The 21,710-nt window shown below is 39.3% G+C and overlaps 3 protein-coding genes across 3 annotated transcripts; 1 reads left to right on the top strand and 2 right to left on the bottom strand.

Moving 5' to 3' along the window:
* Positions 1-2,851: 2,851 nt before the first annotated feature.
* Positions 2,852-5,154, bottom strand: LOC135480763 (DNA-directed RNA polymerase I subunit RPA12-like). Its single transcript, XM_064760687.1, has 5 exons — positions 5,117-5,154; positions 4,551-4,680; positions 4,126-4,223; positions 3,485-3,594; positions 2,852-3,347 (listed from the first exon to the last, which is right to left on the bottom strand). The coding sequence occupies exons 2-5, from the start codon at positions 4,675-4,677 to the stop codon at positions 3,323-3,325; spliced, it is 360 nt and encodes a 119-aa protein (XP_064616757.1). The 5' UTR covers positions 4,678-4,680; positions 5,117-5,154; the 3' UTR covers positions 2,852-3,322.
* A 324-nt stretch (positions 5,155-5,478) lies between these two features.
* LOC135480693 (multifunctional methyltransferase subunit TRM112-like protein) lies at positions 5,479-9,013 on the top strand. Its single transcript, XM_064760594.1, has 4 exons — positions 5,479-5,618; positions 6,098-6,199; positions 6,993-7,085; positions 8,253-9,013. The coding sequence occupies exons 1-4, from the start codon at positions 5,541-5,543 to the stop codon at positions 8,352-8,354; spliced, it is 375 nt and encodes a 124-aa protein (XP_064616664.1). The 5' UTR covers positions 5,479-5,540; the 3' UTR covers positions 8,355-9,013.
* A 2,655-nt stretch (positions 9,014-11,668) lies between these two features.
* Positions 11,669-21,555, bottom strand: LOC135480259 (uncharacterized). The gene is made up of 4 exons (XM_064760048.1): positions 20,583-21,555; positions 18,822-18,929; positions 14,906-15,037; positions 11,669-13,934 (listed from the first exon to the last, which is right to left on the bottom strand). The coding sequence occupies exons 1-4, from the start codon at positions 20,732-20,734 to the stop codon at positions 13,724-13,726; spliced, it is 603 nt and encodes a 200-aa protein (XP_064616118.1). The 5' UTR covers positions 20,735-21,555; the 3' UTR covers positions 11,669-13,723.
* Positions 21,556-21,710: the final 155 nt, after the last annotated feature.

Here is a 21,710-nt window from a genome sequence, read left to right as displayed (position 1 = left end):
ACCAATACAATAAAGACATGACTAAACAGCCAGCAACGACCTAAATGGCTACAGCCATATTTTCTAATGTACTGCCCGTCTGGAGGCATTTATGCGATTCTTTACTGGATTATCAATAGAAAATTTTGTGTAGCGATTGGAAGGGGAGCTGTTATGTCGTGGATATCACCAGCTACATGTAAGTGGAGTGGTGATTTTGGCCGCCACCCGTGTCCCACCAAACAAGGGTATTAGTCTCTAACTGACTGAGCAGCAATTAATATGGCATATCCAAATATTCCTCAACCAGCAGTCAGTGTACTCAGGCTATTGCTAATTCAACACATAAATCTTTAATCTGGAATTCTTACAAGGCCCTGAGATGTGTCATGCTAAAACAACCGGAAACATGGTGTCTCCCCACTCGTACTCCATGCACAAATGAATACACGGCAAACCTGGTTTGGGTGATATAAGCTGAAACAGCTTGGGTTATAGAGATAACTCGCATCTAATTGATCAAAACTGATTCTCAAATTTCTTACTTACTTTTCATTTGCGATATCTCAGTTATACAACATCAAAAAGACAAAAAGATATGTTTCCTATACTTCATGCAGTATACTTGATCAGTATATATATATATATATATATATATATATATATATATGATGATGACGTCTGATGCAATACCAGCCTGAATGCAGAAAAAGTTTGTACATGAAGTCCTGTGAAATATGTTAATCGTAGGCCATTACCAGCTTGTTAGAATATTGATATCATCTTGCTCTCTCTAAGATATCGACAACTTAAGTGCTAAGAAAACTGTAGCACCTATACACGAATTTTTGCAAAACACAGAAATATACATCTTGGCAGGTTGATACCATCTTGCTCTATATGAGACATCCATGTATAAAACTGCGAAGCTAGGAAAACTGTTCATAAATTGCTCTGAAACACTGTAACGTACACCTCATCAGTATGTAGATATCACCTTATTCTGTCTAAGGCCTATGTGTGCAGTCCACCAGTAACATGTGATGTACACAGTGATGTACAACTTTTCACCATATAGATATCTCTATCTGTGGCCTATGTGTGCAGTCCACCAGTAACATGTGATGTACACAGTGATGTACAACTTGTCACCATATAGATATCTCTATCTGAGGCCTACGTGTGCAGTCCACCAGTAACGTGTGATGTACACAGTCATGTACAACTTGTCACCATATAGACATCTCTATCTGAGGCCTACGCGTCCAGTCCATCAGTAACGTGTGATGTACACAGTGATGTACACCTTGTCACCATATAGACATCTATATCTGTGGCCTACGTGTGCAGTCCACCAGTAACGTGTGATGTACACAGTGATGTACAACTTGTCACCATATAGATATCTCTATCTGAGGCCTACGTGTGCAGTCCACCAGTAACGTGTGATGTACACAGTCATGTACAACTTGTCACCATATAGACATCTCTATCTGAGGCCTACGCGTCCAGTCCATCAGTAACGTGTGATGTACACAGTGATGTACACCTTGTCACCATATAGACATCTATATCTGTGGCCTACGTGTGCAGTCCACCAGTAACGTGTGATGTACACAGTGATGTACAACTTGTCACCATACAGATATCTCTATCTGAGGCCTACGTGTGCAGTCCACCAGTAACGTGTGATGTACACAGTGATGTACAACTTGTCACCACATAGACATCTCTATCTGAGGCCTACGTGTGCAGTCCATCAGTAACGTGTGATGTACACAGTGATGTACAACTTGTCACCATATAGACATCTCTATCTGAGGCCTACGTGTGCAGTCCACCAGTAACGTGTGATGTACACAGTGATGTACAACTTGTCACCATATAGATATCTCTATCTGAGGCCTACGTGTGCAGTCCATCAGTAACGTGTGATGTACACAGTGATGTACACCTTGTCACCATACAGACATCTATATCTGAGGCCTACGTGTCCAGTCCATCAGTAACGTGTGATGTACACAGTGATGTACACCTTGTCACCATATAGATATCTCTATCTGAGGCCTACGTGTGCTGTCCACCAGTAACGTGTGATGTACACAGTCATGTACAACTTGTCACCATATAGAGATCTCTATCTGTGTCCTATGTGTGCAGTCCACCAGTAACGTATGATGTACACAGTGATGTACACCTTGTCACCATATAGACATCTCTATCTGTCTCCTACGTGTGCAGTCCACCAGTAACGTGTGATGTACACAGTGATGTACACCTTGTCACCATATAGACATCTCTATCTGAGGCCTACGTGTCCAGTCCACCAGTAACGTGTGATGTACACAGTGATGTACACCTTGTCACCATATAGACATCTCTATCTGTCTCCTACGTGTCCAGTCCACCAGTAACGTGTGATGTACACAGTGATGTACACCTTGTCACCATATAGACATCTCTATCTGAGGCCTATGTGTCCAGTCCACCAGTAACGTATGATGTACACAGTGATGTACACCTTGTCACCATATAGACATCTCTATCTGTGTCCTATGTGTGCAGTCCACCAGTAACGTGTGATGTACACAGTGATGTACACCTTGTCACCATATAGACATCTCTATCTGAGGCCTACGTGTGCAGTCCATCAGTAACGTGTGATGTACACAGTGATGTACAACTTTTCACCATATAGATATCTCTATCTGAGGCCTACATGTGCTGTCCACCAGTGACATGTAGCTTGGAAAATTCTGTAACGATAACTTGCCTACACGTGCAGTCTCTCACTGACGTGTGGCTAGGAAAACTCTGTAACGTACAACTCGCCTTCATGTGAGTCTACAAGTGACATGTATAACTAGAAAAACTCTGTAACATACAACTCGCCTTCATGTGAGTCTACAAGTGATATGTATAGCTAGGAAAACTCTGTAACATACAACTCGCCTTCATGTGAGTCTACAAGTGACATTTATAGCTAGAAAAACTCTGTAACATACAACTCGCCTTCATGTGAGTCTACAAGTGACATTTATAGCTAGAAAAACTCTGTAACATACAACTCGCCTTCATGTGAGTCTACAAGTGACATGTATAGCTAGGAAAACTCTGTAACGTACAACTCGCCTTCATGTGAGTCTACAAGTGACATGTATAGCTAGGAAAACTCTGTAATGTACAACTCGCCTTCATGTGAGTCTACAAGTGACATGTATAGCTAGGAAAACTCTGTAACATACAACTTGCCTTCATGTGAGTCTACAAGTGACATGTATAGCTAGGAAAACTCTGTAACGTACAACTCGCCTTCATGTGAGTCTACCAGTGAATTGTGGCACTAGGAAAACTCTGACTCTTGAAATCTGTGAATAAAAAAAAAGTTGTACAAGGATGAGAAATGGGGGGAAAATGACAGACAAGAAGGCAAAATAAATTTCAGTTGAAGCAAATGAAAGCAATGATAAATTTATTCTAAACACTGGTCAACATTCCAACTTACTTGCACTCTGGACATGTGTAGAAGACTGTCTGACCTTCATCAGCTGACCTTGTTTGTCGGGTAGTAAAAGTCATACCCTCATGGCCACATTTGGAACATGCACGGTCCACCTGGTGGAGAAGGGAGGCAATTCTTCATCATACATTAGAACATGAAGCAGCCCATTATTATTTTTAAGAATGAATGATTAGGGCTTGACCCCACGTTGGAAATATTTCAAACATTCCATGGAGAAGTATTTGTATGGTGAATATTAATGGTGGTGACAAAAAAAAAATGCAGATAAATACTAATAAGTCTTCTGTGAACTATGAAAGTAACAAATTCTGTAATTCAAATCCAAGAAAAAAAGAAAGAATATTCAACATCAAAAAGCTTTAGCAGTTTTCTTGGCTTTTTGCCCTTGTCTTGGAGTTGCAGTGACAATTCACACCTGACTGATCAAGACTGCTAACAGGGCGGTGCTCACTTTCAACTGTGATATCAAGCAGACAAATTTTTAAACTTCATGTGAGATACAAGTACTGTTACATATGTACGTTTAGTCTGGTTTTGTGTTTTCTTTTCAAATACATATTTGTGGAGATGTAGATTTGAATAAAAATAGAATGAAATGCCTATCACACATTATTCAAACTCACCAGCGGTCCTGTGACTTCATCCGTCCCTTCTTCACTCTCAGCCTTCAGATCCGGGCTGTTAAACACGATTTTAGAGTGCACCTCAATACCATCAAACTCTACAATGTAAAGTGCACCTCAATAACATCAAACTCTACAATGTAAAGTGCACCTCAATACCATCAAACTCTACAATGTAAAATGCACCTCAATACCATCAAACTCTACAATGTAAAGTGCACCTCATTACCATCAACTCCACAATGTAAAGTGCACCGCATTACCATCAAACTCTACCATGTAAAGTGCACCTCAATACCATCAAACTCTACAATGTAAATTATTCTGACATACATCATCATAAAAACAGCACATGCCTCGCTAAAACTCCTCAGCAAAATTATACAAACTGATAATTAATTAACCCTGATTATTGTGTGGCTTACCCTTAATATCAATTTGAAACCCACACTTCTTACAAGAGACGACGTCTGCATCGCCCGGCAGGGGTAAAATTGTTCCACAGTCTGGGCAGAAATCTACCTCTGTCTTAAAAACGGAATCTTTAGACATTTTCTACAACATGAAAAAGAGAAATGTATGCTTGAAGAATTGATTAAGTTATTTTCTTTATTTCTGAAAAAGGCATGATTGGCAAGGAGAAATAATTTATATATGTATTTGACTGGAGATTAATGCAGCTTTCAAAAAAATTCTCATGATATAGGCCTAAATGCCAGCTGTCTGATGGGGCACAACACATATTAAGCTGTTCTTTTCCCATTTAAATTACCTTCCATCCATAGCTGTAAACCTCAGTTGTGGGTGTCCCAAGTATGAATCAGATTCATTATTCCTTCAAAATGTTTTATTTGTTGACAAACACGTGCGTATTTATGTGGCTGTTAGGATAGTTCCATATGTAAAAGCTACTGTTACGACAAAAATAAATTTTGAAAATTTTGCCACTTCTAGCGTCCAACTTGTAATTTTCAAATCTACAAAATCTTACCAAAGGATATCGTCTACTTCAGACATGGGCGAATTAAGATAATGTGAATTCAGTGTTATGGCATCGGCCTCCACCACGTGTTTTTTTTCAGTTTGTCAACACTTTTGAAAATCGAGCCAAATCCAGTACCTTGAATAACTACGAAATAAGAAAAGTTAAATTATGTCATACGGATTTTAAACTTGAATTGTTCGCATGTTTCAGATATTAAACGAATAAAATATTTATGAACAAAATAATTTTCGTTTCGTGTAATATTTATTTTAGTCTCTCCCGGCAAAGACAAAATGAAGTCCAAATTTCGGAAAGGCTTATAGGTTCCAACATTTTAGTCGTCTCATCCACATTTGTTGAGGCGAGCAGGCTTCGGCTTCGGGCAAGACGGAAACACGTGTTTTTGTGTTTATTATTTTAACTCATCAACATGAAGCTTCTCACGCATAACATGTTGACCTCTAATATCATCAAAGGTGTAACGAAAGGCTACCCTCTTAATATAGTGGTGAGTGCTTGGAGAACGATGATAGAACTTTAGCATGTAAGCCACCTGTCTGTTCGCAGTCTGGAAAATGTGCCAGTACTACTAGTGGCGTTATTAGTGTGGCGATATTCACTTGCATGGCTGTCGCTTCCACCTCTACACCAACGGGAAAGTCAACTGAAATGGGTTTTTTTTTTTGCGTTTTTTTCCGCTTTTTTTTTTTTTTGTTTTTTTTTTTTTGTTTTTGCATTGCAATGCAATTTTTATCATATCATTGCTTAAACAGTTTTCTTCTTTCACAAAGAAAAAGTGAAATTCCCGGTTCTGTCATGAGTATCAAATGCAGGAATATTTTATTTACCGGTACAGTATCATCATGTTGATTAGTTGAATCGTTGAATCACAACATTATAGTACTTATTTGATCATAAATTATATTCATTGTATGATACAGTCATTTTCAAATATACATTTTCCCCCCACCTTCCTGCCTCATCCAGCCCACAACTGTGGAAGTGAAGGAAGTAGATTTTAACCCTGAGTTTATCGCACGGATGATACCAAAGGTAGACTGGTCAGCTTTGAAACAGGCAGCAGATCAGGTTAGTAATGCTTTGTTTGGGGTAATGACTTACTATGTACAGTGTGAGCAATAGTTATGTCAAGTTCTTATGTACTGGTAGTGTCTTCGTCTTTGAGATATTGTTATGTACTGTATGTACATAGCAATATCTAATTACGTCTTATGATTGTGTTTGAGATAATTACTTTTTACAAGTGTGTCTGACGTAATGACTTATGTGTATAGTGAGAGATAATTGCATATTACAGTGTGAACTATAATTATTTCGAGTTCTTGTGTACCTGTATTGTCTTCCAGATATTGTTATGTACTATGTGTGTGAGATAACTACTTCTTACAAGTGTGTCTGAGATAATTACTTATGTACATAGTGAAAGATAATTACATATTACAGTGTGAAATAATTTCTTGTTGTGTGTTTAAGTATTTAAGATCATTACTTTTTACGAGTGTGTCTGGGATGATTACTTCTTACAAGTGTGTGATAATTACTTGTGTACATAGTGAGAGATAATTACATATTACAATGTAAGCGATGATTATTTGAAGTTCTTATATACAGGCTGAGTGGGGTTAGCATGCCAGCATGGCTTAACAACCCAGCCGCTGTGAGGTCAAGTCTAGCTCATGCTATCTTCCTCTGCCTGCAACCTGCGGATGGTCGTGGGTTTCCTCCCACTATAATGGTGGCCACGGTCGTATGAGTGATTATTTTTAGAGCGTAAAACACCAATCAAATAAATCAATCAACCAATGAATGTGCTGTTAAGAAACTATGTGTATGATTAAAAATGACACCTTGATCTTCTCAGATTGGAAAAACTGACCAGTGTCCAGCTGAAGTCGTCCCTGAGTATGAAAGCAATGAGGAATTCCTGAAAAAAGCCCATCATCTTCTCCTGGAGGTAGAAGAATGAGTTTATCAGGCAGAGCAACCAGGAGCAATGTTAACGAAACTTTGTAATAAGTTTCCGTGTAGTTTTCCTGTTTTATATTTTATATGTTCATTCATATTTGATTTGGTGTTTTACACCATATTGAAGAATTCCACTTATTATTATATACAACTGACAGGATGTTTTTTAGGGGAAACCCCAGAGCCTGGAGTAAACTGCTGCTCTGTGCTAGGTATACATATAGTATCTAGTAACCGTCATGAATTGAAGCTTTAGCCAAACCACGGAAGGTTGGATTTGAGTCTCACCTCAGCAGAAAAGGGATCGCCAAGAATAAGGCTTTATCTCAATGCATCAGCGAAGCTCCCCAGGCTTATGATTCCAAAAGCTCTTGATTGATTAATACATTAAAACCTTGAATCCTAAGCTTAATGAGATGAAAGGATGCATTAGAAAGCTTTCCCTATGTTTGCTTAGCACTCATCATGCATTTATTTATTTATTTGATTGGTGTTTTACGCCGTACTCAAGAATATTTCACTTATACGACGGCGGCCAGCATTATGGTGGGAGGAAACCGGGCAGAGCCTGGGGGATACCCACGACCACCCGCAGGTTGCTGCCAGACCTTCACACGTACAGCCGGAGAGGAAGCCAGCATGAGCTAGACTTGAACTCACAGCGACTGCATTGGGGAGAGACTCCTGGGTCATTACGCCGCGCTAGCGTGCTAACCAACTGAGCCACAGAGGCAACCTCTTATCATGTAGGGTAAAGCTCAATAGCCCCACTTTGGTGTCACTCAGTGTGCTGTGACTTAAGTTGGAGTGTCATGTCGGGTGTTTTTAGCATGATGCTTCAGTTAGGCAGCACAAAAAGTTTTATAGTGACAGTACTTTATGTATTTTGTTTTAGAATAATGTTGAAAGCTACATGTACTTGAATCAAACATGAAAAACAGTTACATGTAATGCTGAAAACACAGAGTTCCTGAATATTGAAGTTAATTGTTAACTGTTGTGTATTTATACTTCAAAAAAGATTCAATCCTGTCAGTGTTATCAGAATGCAGTTTTGTGCATTCAGAATTCAGTTAAATCAAAGATTACTTGCTTGATAAAGTCGAAAACCTTAATATATGTCTGATTTTTTTTTTTGATTTTTTTTTCATTTCAGGTTGAAATCAAAGATGGTGATCTTGTTTGCCCTGAAACTGGTAGAAAGTTCCCTGTGTCAAATGGAATTCCAAACATGCTTTTAAATGAAGCTGAAGTGTGAAAACTGATGTGTTTTGGAGACTATGCGCATGGGTTGTGGACTGAAATGTACTACCGGAATGTAGTGACACAGACTTGGCCTTTAGTGGACTAAAGTCAAACATTTTCCCAATTATGTGGAACTTCTGAATACCTCAGAATTTAACTCAAATGTGAAAGGACTCAACAATGCATCCAAACTCTCTACATCCATTAGAAAACACTTAACGTAGAGTGTTAAGCAATTCTGAATATCTGTTCAACATTACAGGAGAGTTTCTGAATTGTGATAGCAAGAGTAGTTGCCCTTGTTGATGGTAAAGAAAATAGCTAAAACCTTGAGTCATTTTAGCACTGCTCATTACATTGCAACATTTGGATAGCATGTGCTGTGTGAGAAATGGCAATTTCTCTGTAATGCCAACTCCCCGCCATCCTTGGTAAAGAAGAAATAAGGGAGATAATTCGTCACATGTATGTGGGCCGGGTAAAATATATGTACATGCACAATTTCTTCATACAGTTGTATGCGTGTGACATTTTTCAAATGTTATCTACTTACTGCATTGTTTTTATTTACCATTTTAATTTTCACTTTTCAAAATGTCTCTTACAGGCTGTAGATTTTTTTTTTTTTTTTTGAGCAATTGTTGTTCATCATCCAAAATGCATCAAGAAGCATATAGATTCCTCTCTGTTTTTATACGGAATTGTCATCCTGTACAGAATATACACGCTCTACCGATGGTCCCTGAATTCCTGTGGATAGATCAGTTTTTAACCACACCAGATCAGGCAATACAATGGGCAGTCAGTAACATCCTTCTTCATTTATCAGATTGTTGGTTAACACCATACTCAAGAATATGTCCCTCATGCAATAGCGATCAGTTTTATGGGTGGGCTGGAGGAAACTGGAAGGCCTGGAGTAAACCACCAACCAGTGGCAAGTTACTGACAAGCTTTCCCATGAGCAAACTATAAATTTGTCACAATCTAGTTTTAGATTGTGCAAACAGACATACAAGCATTGTCATCCGTTTACCGTCACCAAGTGACGGGATAATTCAGGAACAAGGCTGAAGCTGCACCTCTTCCGTATAAGCATTCTCAGAGAGACCATAAGGAACTAAGCTGTGAAGAAAGCCCCCTGGGGGAAACTGTAGCACTCAAATCTCCACAAATCTGACATAACCAATATGGTAACCAATATGGCACATTACATCACTCCACCAAGGAGGCCAATGGATTTTTCTAAGACTTCACACAAATGAAAAGATTAGCATGTGGGAAAGTATAGCATCACAATTGCACAGAACAAAGACGACAGAGTTATCCAGTAGTTTAACACGGTTTATTGGTCACTGACATAAAAGAGGGTAAGCGTTTAACTTTAGCAAATCACAGACTGGCACCACAATGTTTTCAACTGTATCTAACAATAAAACACAAATACAAGCTTATGTACATCATGTACATCTATTACAGTACCACTGTTAAGTCCAATATAACGTTAGAACTTTTGTTGTCATATTATAAACCATAGCTTTTCAGATCAATTACAGCAAAACAAGGCTGGCATTGCCTGCATCGGCCACACGGGGCAATGCAGCTTTACCAGCCAAAGTCATGTCATCCAGTATGGCTGACCAGCTATTGTTCAGCCAGTGTCAAGTGGGTTCTAGTATGGCTGACCAGCTCTTGTTCAGCCAGTGTCAAGTTGGTTCTAGTATTGTTGACCAGCTATTGTTCAGCCAGTGTCAAGTGGGTTCTAGTATGGCTGACCAGCTATTGTTCAGCCAGTGTCAAGTGGGTTCTAGTATGGCTGACCAGCTATTGTTCAGCCAGTGTCAAGTGGGTTCTAGTATGGCTGACCAGCTATTGTTCAGCCAGTGTCAAGTGGGTTCTAGTATGGTTGACCAGCTATTGTTCAGCCAGTGTCAAGTGGGACCTAATATGGCTGACCAGCTATTGTTCAGCCAGTGTCAAGTGGGTTCTAATATGGTTGACCAGCTCTTGTTCAGCCAGTGTCAACTGGGTTCTAATATGGCTGACAAACTATTGTTCAGCCAGTGTCAACTTGTTCCAATATGGCAGACCAGCTGTTCTTCAGCTATGATGACACAATGGCACACATGATGCCTTTGTGCATTTTAAGACTACAGGGTTTTGGAGCATACCAATTACTCTGAAAGTAAAGAGAGTGCATGAAATAAATAAATTAACAGTTCCCTACTTACAAAGATTAAAAAAAAGGCTGATATAATATTTTTGAAGGTGGAAAATTTTTTGTGTTTGAAAACAACCTGACAAAGTTTATGATTCAATGCCAATAAGAGAAGTATGTATCTGGATGAGTGATTGACAAGTTACTGTATTATCTATTGGGTGTTTGGCCTGAATGGCATTGTGCATATCTAAAATCTAAAGCTAATGGTAGCTTTGGCATACAAGCATTGGCAGTACTGCTAATACCCCATTTGCTCAACCTTTTCATATATCTAAGAGCAATTTTTACACATGTTGAAGTTGGAGCCAAAATTACATTGGTTGCATTGGCCAGTTTGAGGGCTTCACAAACAATTTTACCAGTCTACACAGAATAATGCCTTCGGAATATGCTTGAATATCACCTTCCAAACATGCGAAAATGTTGAAGAATTTACAGCATAAACTTTTAACAATAAAAATTATCTATCTAACAGTACAGAACACATTGATCACTGAATTGTTAGACGAGATACAAGCATTGAGTAAAATTTGAATTGTAAGCACTACATGTGCATGCATCGGATTTAACCTCAGATCACATCTCCACTCTCAACCAATCAGTGACTCCAATGACCACAAGGTTCATGATCTAAAATTAGATGACTGGATTTCATGTTACAACACATGTATGTAAACATATAGCTTAATAAATACACATCTGCGATGTTTTGCCCTGCAACAATAATCTGAAGGCAACAAACTCAACAAAAATCAAAACAATGTTTCTGGTGATTCATCTAACAATTTGTTTGAATGTTTGGGACCACTTTCTGTACAAGTTTGTACAAGATTTTTCTCCATGAAAATTTGAAAATTACAGTTGTAGCTGCAAGGCATCAGTCATTTACAGAAGAAAACAGGAGGACAAATTTTCCACAAAAGTGGCCAGGAAGGACGAAAATTATACACATGTATTAACTATGTAAGAGTGATAGAAGAAATCTGTAATTAATTACAAAAAGCTGACTTGTTTAGCAAATATGCCCTCACAAACTTAACACCACAGGAATAAAATGCAACACTTGTCGAAAACATTCTTCTCAGTCCTTTTGTAAATAAATTTTATAAAATTAGAAATCAAAGATCGAAACGTCTCTTGAATAATTATACCATTCCAAGAATCGTGATCTTTTAACCACTTCAGTAAAACCATTGGCGACTTACATAATGTCCCCACTGCCTGGCAACATTATGTGAACTATCTTTACATCTGGACCGTACCAGTCAAGTAAAGCATTGTGCCACATAGAATTTGGAGCCTTCTGATGTGTCATTTCAAACTCCTAATATGGGGAAACATGACAGCCACGTACAAATAACATGTAAGGATCACAGCGTCAGACATAGGCTTAGATCTGGGCTAATTTGGTATTAGGATACACTGTCAGAGTTACTTCCCCTCAATGCTCCCAAAACTTGCTTGAATGAACAGTCACTACTGTACATTTTTTACCTTTCAACCGTTTGCAGAACCTTGTCTTGTTCACAACTAGCCTTCATATTGTTCATCTGTATAAACATTTTAAGGCATTTATGAGCATAGCTGTGAAATGATAATTGTAAAGTTTAGAATTAAAGGAGATATGAACATAGAAAGGAGAGGGACTCCATCGCAGCACACTGCATAAAAATTTTATTTGAAGTCCTTCATGTCAGGACGACACAAACTAAGAAAAGAAGAAACCATTTATTCATTTATTTGATTGGTGTTTCATGCCCTACTCAAGAATATCTCACTTCTACAATGGCAGCCAACATTATGGTGGGAGGAAACCGGGCAGAGCACGGGGGAAACCCATGACCATCCGCAGGTTCCTGTCAGACCCTCCCACGTACGGCTGGAGAGGAAGCCAGCATGAGCTGGACTTGAACTCAAGGAATAATTTTAAAATGGCTATGTAAAGGCCAATTGCGAAACTATACAGAGGAGTATCCCTTTCCAGGGAAACAAATATCACAGGGAACTACCGAACAACAAAACCTTTGTTTTAATATAAACATGTGGAATAATTAATAAGTGAAACATGGGAAAAAATATGACAAAAATAATACAAATTTTGATGAAAAAATCATAAGTTATATGATTTCACTTATGCTGTGTGATTGAGCAAAAGCAAACTATCATGACAAAAGCTTAACAATCCAAAGAATACATGTACAATTTGTTCAAAACCTACATCTGCAAGCAAAAATTTAGCTTAGCATCTGTAACATTTCAGAACTTTGCAGAATTAATTCCCTTTTACACTAGCAAGTTTTGCCAATGCTATGTTCTCACCAGTTTGTCTAAGAATTAGTTTGTCTATGTTTTTTTCTGAAAAGTACCGGTAAGACAAAATCATGAGTAATTAACAAATTTGTATCAAATTTAGCCGAAACACAGATCATACAATTACAATTTCTGGGCAGAGCTGGGTCGATTTTTATGTACATTTGAGAGTTATGATGCATTCTTAACACCTCAATGTAGGGATAAAGGGAGGTAAACAGTGTAGGGGTAAAGGGAGGTAACCTGGAGATTATGATTCCTAGTAAAGCTGTTTTAAGAGCGCCATATTCAACATACACATACTGTTACAGTTTATTAGAGTGATCAAGTACATACACTACCCATTTCCTAGCCAATCACACAAAAAGATCTTGGCCAACAAACAGAGTGATCAAACTTTGAAATTCCTTTCAGACTTGCAGGAACACATGAGCAAATACTAGGATGTGAAACTATTTTATGTCACAGATGCAGCACTAATACTGAGGGTGGAGAAGATCAGAATGAGACTAGTGGGTTGAAACATTAAGGGTGAAATACAGGGAAACATGACTTTAACAGCATTCAAAAAGTTATGGGTGCACTTTTAGCTAGTGCACCCAAAATATGTTTACTGGTGCAGCCATTTTGTAATTCTGAGTGCAGTGCACAAAAGTGTTGTTTTCTAATTCAAACCCTGCTTTAATATGGCATTTCAGCAAGAACCAGGTGAAAGAGTGCTCAGTTTACCACTCCACCATGATGACCAAAGTATTTGCACACCTCTCAAGTATTATCAGTCTGACATATACCGTTCCCAGGCACACCAGTGCATACACCTGACCAGCTGCACAGCTGCGACAGGTGCAGATTTACACCTGTGAAATGAGCGTGCGAGAGGCTGTGATAATGGTAGCTGGTCCACGACACAGGTTAGGCTGAGGACCTTGATGAAGCTCGGGCTGAGGACCCCGACACAGACTGGGGTCATGTCCCTTGGCCCCTTGGGACCCCTTCACACGGCTGGGGTCTGGTCCCTTGCGCAGATTTCTGTTAGGTCCATTGGTTACCACACCATAGCGCCTGACAAAAAAAAAAACATTATTGGCAATTATTCATTTTCAATGACAAAAGTGTCATTAGTGGTTACTGAATTAATATAGCTGTTGAGTTCAAGCTTAACGGCAAGAATACTAAACAGAGCTCATCTTATTCTTGATATTTCTTAAATAGAAAGACATTTGTCAAATTTGAAAGGCCTATTTGTTTTTATGTCGTGTCTATATTTAATATGTACATGCCACTGTTTGATTTTAAGATCAATACAGAACAGAATGACCTGAAGAACTGACTAACAAATGCACAGAATTGTAATACCATCTGAGAAAAAAATTTCAATGAGCTAAATACCAAATCACACTGCACACATTCATTTTTACAGAGGAAAACAGCCTGGCATGGAAGAGCCAAAAAAAAAACAAAAAAACACCCAGGCTTTTCATTTTCCACCAAGACGATGCAGTATATCAGGTGAAGTCACAAAACTGATTTTCAAAATGACCAAATGTCACAGCTCAAATTTCCAGTTCCTAACCACTGTACCTCCTTTGGACCAATGAACATGAGAGTTTAACATGATTAAACTGATTAACATGGATTCCACAAAATTTGTTTACTACTGCTGTAATTCTTCAACCTTTCTGCATGTTTACAACATGTTTATTCACATATATTCTGAAGTCATTATTCTGTTTTAACTGATAAAATTATTCTTTTTCTGAGGCCCTGAAATTGGCCAAGCCAACCAATGTAGTTTCATCTCCAAAGTCAAAAAAAAAATGTGCACTGAAAGTTGCTCGTTCACATGTAAAAAGGTTGAGCAGATAAGGTACATGCATTAAAACCTTCACTTGCAGCAACAGCTTTGTAGACTAGTGCTATATTTTGTGCTGGATTTCTGCGAGGTGAACCTAATGGAATACATTCAGATTCTGTTGAAATAGAGGCTTGCAAACAAACCATTGATACAGTGTCGGATGGAGCAGGAGACTTACTCAACACGGGAGAGGTCAGCTCCCTCACACAGCTCTGAGTTGGGTCCCTTAGCCACCGTCTTATGGTGGGAAGTCACAACCTGACTCTGACTCGTCACTACCTCTTTGGGACGCACAGTTACCTTGGAAACACTGCAAAGGGAAGTTTTATGTTGTGAACAAAATCGCAGCTCTTTGAAATCAGATAACAAGACAGCAATCTTCCCCAGCTTGCTTTTGACATGGAAGTCACAAGTAAAACCACGCACAGCCCTTAGTAATCTTAAAGAAAAGACAACATGCAGCGTAACTAAAGGGTGGAAATACACATACTGCATTAAATAATTCAACTATTTTGCATGTTAGCAAGGAGTATGTTTAAGCATATTCTGATGTCATTATTCTGTGTAGACTGATAAAATCCTAATTTTTGGGAAACCCTAAACTCAGCCAACCCAACCAATGCAGTTTTACCTCCAAAATCAAATGAAAAAGGTGCCTAAATTGTACTGTAAGTTGCTCTTTCTTATGCAAAGAGGTTGATGAATTAGGGTAAATGGAGAAAGGCATGTTGGATAACTCTTTATGTGTATTTTGAACTGCAAAATCTTAGTTTTGTAACATCACAAAAATGAATGGTTATGTTTTTCATTTGTTTTCCAGTTGGAGACTTTATTGATGAATATGTACACTTGGTCCTCAGATGTCTTTTCTTTTAATGCCTTGATAATGAACAATATTACACCTGATTATACATGTATTAATCACATTGTCCAAAACAAATCATGCAGATGCAATGTCATCTCATACACAGGGAACATCAACTCATACTAAGGCAACATCATCTCGTTCACAGGCAAGATCAACTCATACTAAGGCAACATCATCTCATACACAGGAAACATCAACTCATACTAAGGCAACATCATCTCATACACAGGCAAGATCAACCCATACTAAGGCAACATCATCTCATACACAGGGAACATCGACTCATACTAAGGCAACATCATCTCATACACAGGGAACATCAACTCATACTAAGGCAACATCATCTCATACACAGGGAACATCAACTCATACTAAGGCAACATCATCTCATACACAGGCAAGATCAACCCATACTAAGGCAACATCATCTCATACACAGGCAAGATCAATCCATACTATGGCAACATCATCTCATACACAGACAAGATCAACCCACACTAAGGCAACATCATCTCATACACAGGCAAGATCAGCCCATACTAAGGCAACATCATCTCATACACAGGGAACATCAACTCATACTAAGGCAACATCATCTCATACACAGGGAACATCAACTCATACTAAGGCAACATCATCTCATACACAGGCAAGATCAACCCACACTAAGGCAACATCATCTCATACACAGGCAAGATCAACCCACACTAAGGCAACATCATCTCATACACAGGGAACATCAACTCATACTAAGGCAACATCATCTCATACACAGGGAACATCAACTCATACTAAGGCAACATCATCTCATACACAGGGAACATCAACTCATACTAAGGCAACATCATCTCATACACAGGGAACATCAACTCATACTAAGGCAACATCATCTCATACACAGGCAAGATCAACCCACACTAAGGCAACATCATCTCATACACAGGCAAGATCAACCCATACTAAGGCAACATCACCTCATACACAGGGAACATCAACTCATACTAAGGCAACATCATCTCATACACAGGCAAGATCAACCCATACTAAGGCAACATCATCTCACACACAGGGAACATCAACTCATACTAAGGCAACATCATCTCATACACAGGCAAGATCAACCCACACTAAGGCAACATCATCTCATACACAGGCAAGATCAACCCACACTAAGGCAACATCATCTCATACACAGGCAAGATCAACCCACACTAAGGCAACATCATCTCATGCAAAGAGAAGATCAACTCATACTAAGGCAACATCATCTCGTTCACAGGCAAGATCAACCCATACTAAGGCAACATCAAGTCATATAGCGCAATGCCCCATTAAAAAGGGACACTGTTCTGTTGTTGTAAGAATTCACTCATCTCTTAACACTGGATGAACTAAAGCCTCTTACATTGCATCAAGCACCCTTTGAGGTATTGCTTTAGACAATGAAGTAAGAGAATGACAGCTTGAGAAAGAACTACTAGAAATGAACAGGATCAACTGCCCATAATATCAGCCTGAGCATGCACGGCTATACTTACAAGCAGTAAAAAAGTTGGAAAAGAAAAGAAAAAACAAAAAAAAAATGAGGCTAAATCAGATGTAAAATTAAAACAGCTGCTAAAACCCAGAAATAAGAATGAATCTGGTGCTATGATTCCACTGTTGAGTAAGATCATTCCACACAATCTATCACAATTTACAACTGGCTCTGGACATGCAAGTGCTGAGTCAGCAGTTAGCGCAACCATGACTACGACCTACACAACGACGACGATGACATCACCTGTCATCCGGTGGGTCAGAGTGAACAGATGTATAACTGGAGGCCAAAGGTCGTGGGCAGCAGTTCTCCAGAAGGCCCAGTACATTGTAACTAGCAGTTTGGTAGAGATAGTCACTGGTGCTGGAGAGTCCAGGCAGCAGGAAGAGGAGGTTAGATCTATTTATTTTACTTTATTGGTGTTTTACACCATTCGTGGAATATTTCCTTTATAATAGGCAGCCAGCATTATGGTGATAGGAAACCGGGCTTTTCCTGTGGGAAACCAAGACCATCCACATGTTACTGGCAGACCTTCCCACGTACTACAGGAGAGGTAGATACAGTGGAAAATGACAACCGTACTTAACCGTTCGTAACTTTCAGTCGTTAACATGCAGTAGTTAGCGGAGCATCAACAACGATGGAAAATCTCCCTCGTGTTACTGTGGCGTACATGTGAGCAAAACCTGAACTCAATACCTGCAGTACTTTTTGTGATACCACCCCCAACATTTACTTTAACAGTATGCTTTCTCTGTTATTGGATGCTCATGTCTACTCTAAAAATCAGATCATGACTAGTGAGGTAGTAAGAGACAGACACAAACTGACAATCAGATGAACAGACAAACAGACGGACACGTCAGTTAAATGCAGCCAAATCAGCAAAGAGGCAGACAGCAAGTTAGTTAACCACTGGCACTGAACATGTAGGTTGAGAAGATTCTTTCTCAAAAAATTATGGTGGGAGGAAACTGTTCAGAGCCCAGAAAACCTACAAGTATCCACCTGGTAGTGGCAAGCCTTCCCATGTACAGACAGAAGGAAGCCAGCATGAGCTGAACTTAAACTGACAGTGATTGCATGGGTGGGAGACTCCTGGGTCACTGCGCCATGCTTGTGTGCTACCGCCTCGGCCACAGAGCCCCCCCACCGCCTGATGTTAACTGACAATAGAGGGTTGTTTAGTCCAAGTGGTTATGGGTTGAAACCCATTTTCTGACAGGAAAATTGCCTTGGTTTTATTTATTTAACGCAGTGCTCAATAATTTTTCACTTCAGGGTTATAAGCATAGGAAACTGGAGTGCACAAAGTAAACCACCAACCGTCCACCATCAAGGTACTTGACAAACCTCTTCGACTTAAAGCCATAGCCAAAACTCACGAGAGGTGGATAATGTGATCTCAATGATCAAAGACCTGGGGGTGGCAGCAAAAAGACACTTTAAGCTGAGTCTGTGATCTCCTCAGTCTGCCCATAAAACTGGTCTCCGTTAGATTCAGTAAAAAATGATTACTTTCAACTGTAATCTTATAAATGAATAAAGTTATATGGCATTTCACACATTTTTCAGCTGTCCTCATACCTGATCGTGCAATAATTAAAGTAGTACGTCAAACTGTGCAGCCTGGAATAGAGAAAAAGAGATAGGAAGAATAACACTACGAAGCTTGATACATACTGCTTGGGTCTGCGATCCTCTGCCTTGCCATGCTGTCTTTGGTTGTCTCCCTTGGTTTTGTAAGGAGATGGAGACCTTCCTTGATCTCTGCTCACGCTTGTCACTGACCTGGATAATGTCAAGATCATTATAGCTTTATCTTTACAAACAATTAATTATTTATGTGAACAGCCATTAAAGCCTCAACCAGAGTAATGCTAAAGTCATGATCTCAGCAGTACAAATGATTTGTCAGTAATCTTAAAATGGTACTATGATTAACCATCCACTCAGATAAAAATATTAAGTTTTACTTTAAAATAGGATGATTATTTAAACACCCTTACTCCACAGTCAAGTATCTGTCCATTTTACAGTTGGAACTGTGTCCATTTTACAGTCGGAACTGTCCTCTTATTGCAGAAGAGTTCCTTTTCCTGTGTTTTCATATCTGGAACCTCCATTAAACACAGAAACCATACTCCAAGCGAGGTTTTCCAACACTACCATGATTTACTCCTACCCCTCTTTGGTAGCACTCTGTGCGAGCCCGGCATATCGGCCCATAGGATTTGCTTGAGTTGTTATCACATTAGGAGTTCACACAACACCGCCACTGGCTTTATAAACAAAATGTTTTATGATTTCCTGTATACAGTTTTGCCCAGATGTGATTTACATGTCACCAGCGATAGATAAGATTATTGTTTTGCCTTGCGCCCACAAAAATGACATGATCAATGGGTAGACACGTGGAAATTTCAAGTCCTGTGATTGTAAGTGGCTTGTAGATAAAACCAATCTGTACGGCTGAAATTTTATCTGAGGGGGCTTCATTAAATATTAAGTAAATTAAGTATTCCTGTTTACGAAATACAGGCAAAAGTTGACAGTTTTTCAAACTACCCCAGAATGAACAAGAAATGTTTAGCTGCAGCAGTGCAAACGCATGTGTGTGTGTAGGTGTCACTTTGATCGTAATTTGACATCTTTATCTCGTCTGTTGGTAAGTTTGCAAGTATGGATTCGCGGCATGTTAAATTCTGCTATAGTTTTGTATACTGAGAGCCCAGCCATTTAAAAATGGATATTTGACATGACACTCAACATGCGTAAAGGTACTGGATAGTAATGCTTAATCTCTGACTGCTCAGTGAAGCGTGAACTGTTGGTGGTAGGAGCATAGACTGACTGCTCAGTGAAGCGTGAGCTTGTTACATTCTTGAACTGTCAGTATAATCCCTTCACCACCCTTGACGCTCTCCCGTGGCACTCAGTCAGTAACGTTCACGACCAACGCAATGGATCCTGGGACACACTTTAGGAGTCTTAGGGTTAAACTTTAGGCCATTTGCCGTAATTCCACATGACGGCAGTAATTCACTCAGAACGTGATTCATTTATTGGTGTTTTGCACCGCATTCAAGAATATTTCCCCTATCGGACTGCAGCCAGCATTATGGTGTGAGGAACTGGCAGGTTGCTGGCCTTTCCACGTACAGCCGCAGAAAAAGCCAGCATGAGCTAAACTTGAACTCGCCTACGACCCAGGTGAGAGGCTCCTGGGCCATTGCGCCATGCTGGCCTGCTACCCACCTCAGCCACGGTGGCCCCCCAATTCACTCAAACTGTTAACAACATATCTATTACAGCAAAAAATGATTACGCCAACACGAGAAAATTGTATTATTACGACTAAACACTTCAAGTTTCTCCTTGGAACAAGTCTTAACACGAGAAGATAACATCTTAGTGCATGCAGATCTATCAAGAAATTCTTACTCAGGCCTGGCATAGTTATCGTATAGGTAATAATCCTGTGAGATTTCATCGTATCCGGCGTCTGACGTCCCTGCACTCACAGAGACATCTGGGATTGAACTGCTAGTGGCCGGGGCTGCTGCCGCTGCTGCTGCAAAACAGAACGGGGTCATATCAAATCTGATGCTCCAGACTATGAACAGTTATAATCAAAGCGCAACAAAGCGCAACAGAGGTACACAGCTTGATTATCGACAATTCATGGTTGACAGCTTTTCAAACATACATGTTTGTATCTGGTGGAGTGCAATGGTTTAGTCTATGTTCACTCTTTGTGTACCTATAAAGATGACCTCACATGAGTAAAACATTTGTCAGACATAAACAATTAATAAAACAAATAAAAAAAACATTATCAGATTTCAATCAAACTGATTATTAAAGTTCTAATTTTCCCCAAATATGGTTTGAAAAAACTGGGTACTGTAACCTGCTTTCTTTTAAAAAAACATGTAAATATACAAACTTTGTCTGGTTGGAGAAGTCTTCTTTGGACTGTAATGTAAACAGAAGAAAATCTCTGACACAACAAGAATGATTTATTTATTTATTTGATTGGTGATTTAAACCATACTCAAGAATATTCCATTTATAAGATGGCGACCAGCATTATATAGGGAAGAAACCCAGCAGAGCCCGGGGGAAACCTACGACCATCCCCAGGTTGCCCTACAGAGTTTCAAAATGAGAATAATGTGGTTTTCATATACATGAATGCTGACACGATTATCGTTTAAAACAGAAGAACTTTCATCAAATGCTAAACTGAGATTCTGTACCAAAATATACACCATCTGTGTTGAAATTCAATACAGTGACAATATTTAATGGTAATTTGGCCCCAGATAGCTCTTGCTAGCCATCTACCTGAAAAGTAGTATATACTTCATTTTATTTTGTACCTGAATGGTGTTTGATGCCATAATAAATAATACTTCACATATACAATGGTTTACACAAACAAGCCGGCAGTTTTCAGGACTCTCATTGGCTGAGAGGCAAAACACCCCCAGCATAAATTACAGGGTGTTAAAGATAGAGGACGCGATGAACTCAGTGATTTATGCCAGCTTTGCCGTTTTCAGGCTT

This window comes from Liolophura sinensis, chromosome 13 (genome assembly GCF_032854445.1).
Source record: "Liolophura sinensis isolate JHLJ2023 chromosome 13, CUHK_Ljap_v2, whole genome shotgun sequence".
NCBI classification, from domain to species: Eukaryota; Metazoa; Mollusca; class Polyplacophora; order Chitonida; family Chitonidae; genus Liolophura; species Liolophura sinensis.
This window is presented reverse-complemented; position numbering and strand designations above follow the sequence as displayed.

Bases quoted from the DNA above. Each gene is read 5' to 3' on its own strand.
- LOC135480763 (XM_064760687.1), bottom strand. From the start codon at position 4,677: ATGTCTAAAGATTCCGTTTTTAAGACAGAGGTAGATTTCTGCCCAGAC. The intron at 4,224-4,550 runs GTAAGCCACACA...TTTACATTGTAG, and splicing joins GTTTCAAATTGATATTAAGG to AGTTTGATGGTATTGAGGTG. The intron at 3,595-4,125 runs GTGAGTTTGAAT...CTTCTCCACCAG, and splicing joins ATGAAGTCACAGGACCGCTG to GTGGACCGTGCATGTTCCAA.
- LOC135480693 (XM_064760594.1), top strand. From the start codon at position 5,541: ATGAAGCTTCTCACGCATAACATGTTGACCTCTAATATCATCAAAGGT. The intron at 5,619-6,097 runs GTGAGTGCTTGG...TGCCTCATCCAG, and splicing joins GCTACCCTCTTAATATAGTG to CCCACAACTGTGGAAGTGAA. The intron at 7,086-8,252 runs GTAGAAGAATGA...TTTTCATTTCAG, and splicing joins CCCATCATCTTCTCCTGGAG to GTTGAAATCAAAGATGGTGA.
- LOC135480259 (XM_064760048.1), bottom strand. From the start codon at position 20,734: ATGACCCCGTTCTGTTTTGCAGCAGCAGCGGCAGCAGCCCCGGCCACT. The intron at 18,930-20,582 runs GTAAGAATTTCT...GACATTATCCAG, and splicing joins GATAACTATGCCAGGCCTGA to GTCAGTGACAAGCGTGAGCA. The intron at 15,038-18,821 runs GTATGTATCAAG...TTCCCTTTGCAG, and splicing joins GAGGATCGCAGACCCAAGCA to TGTTTCCAAGGTAACTGTGC.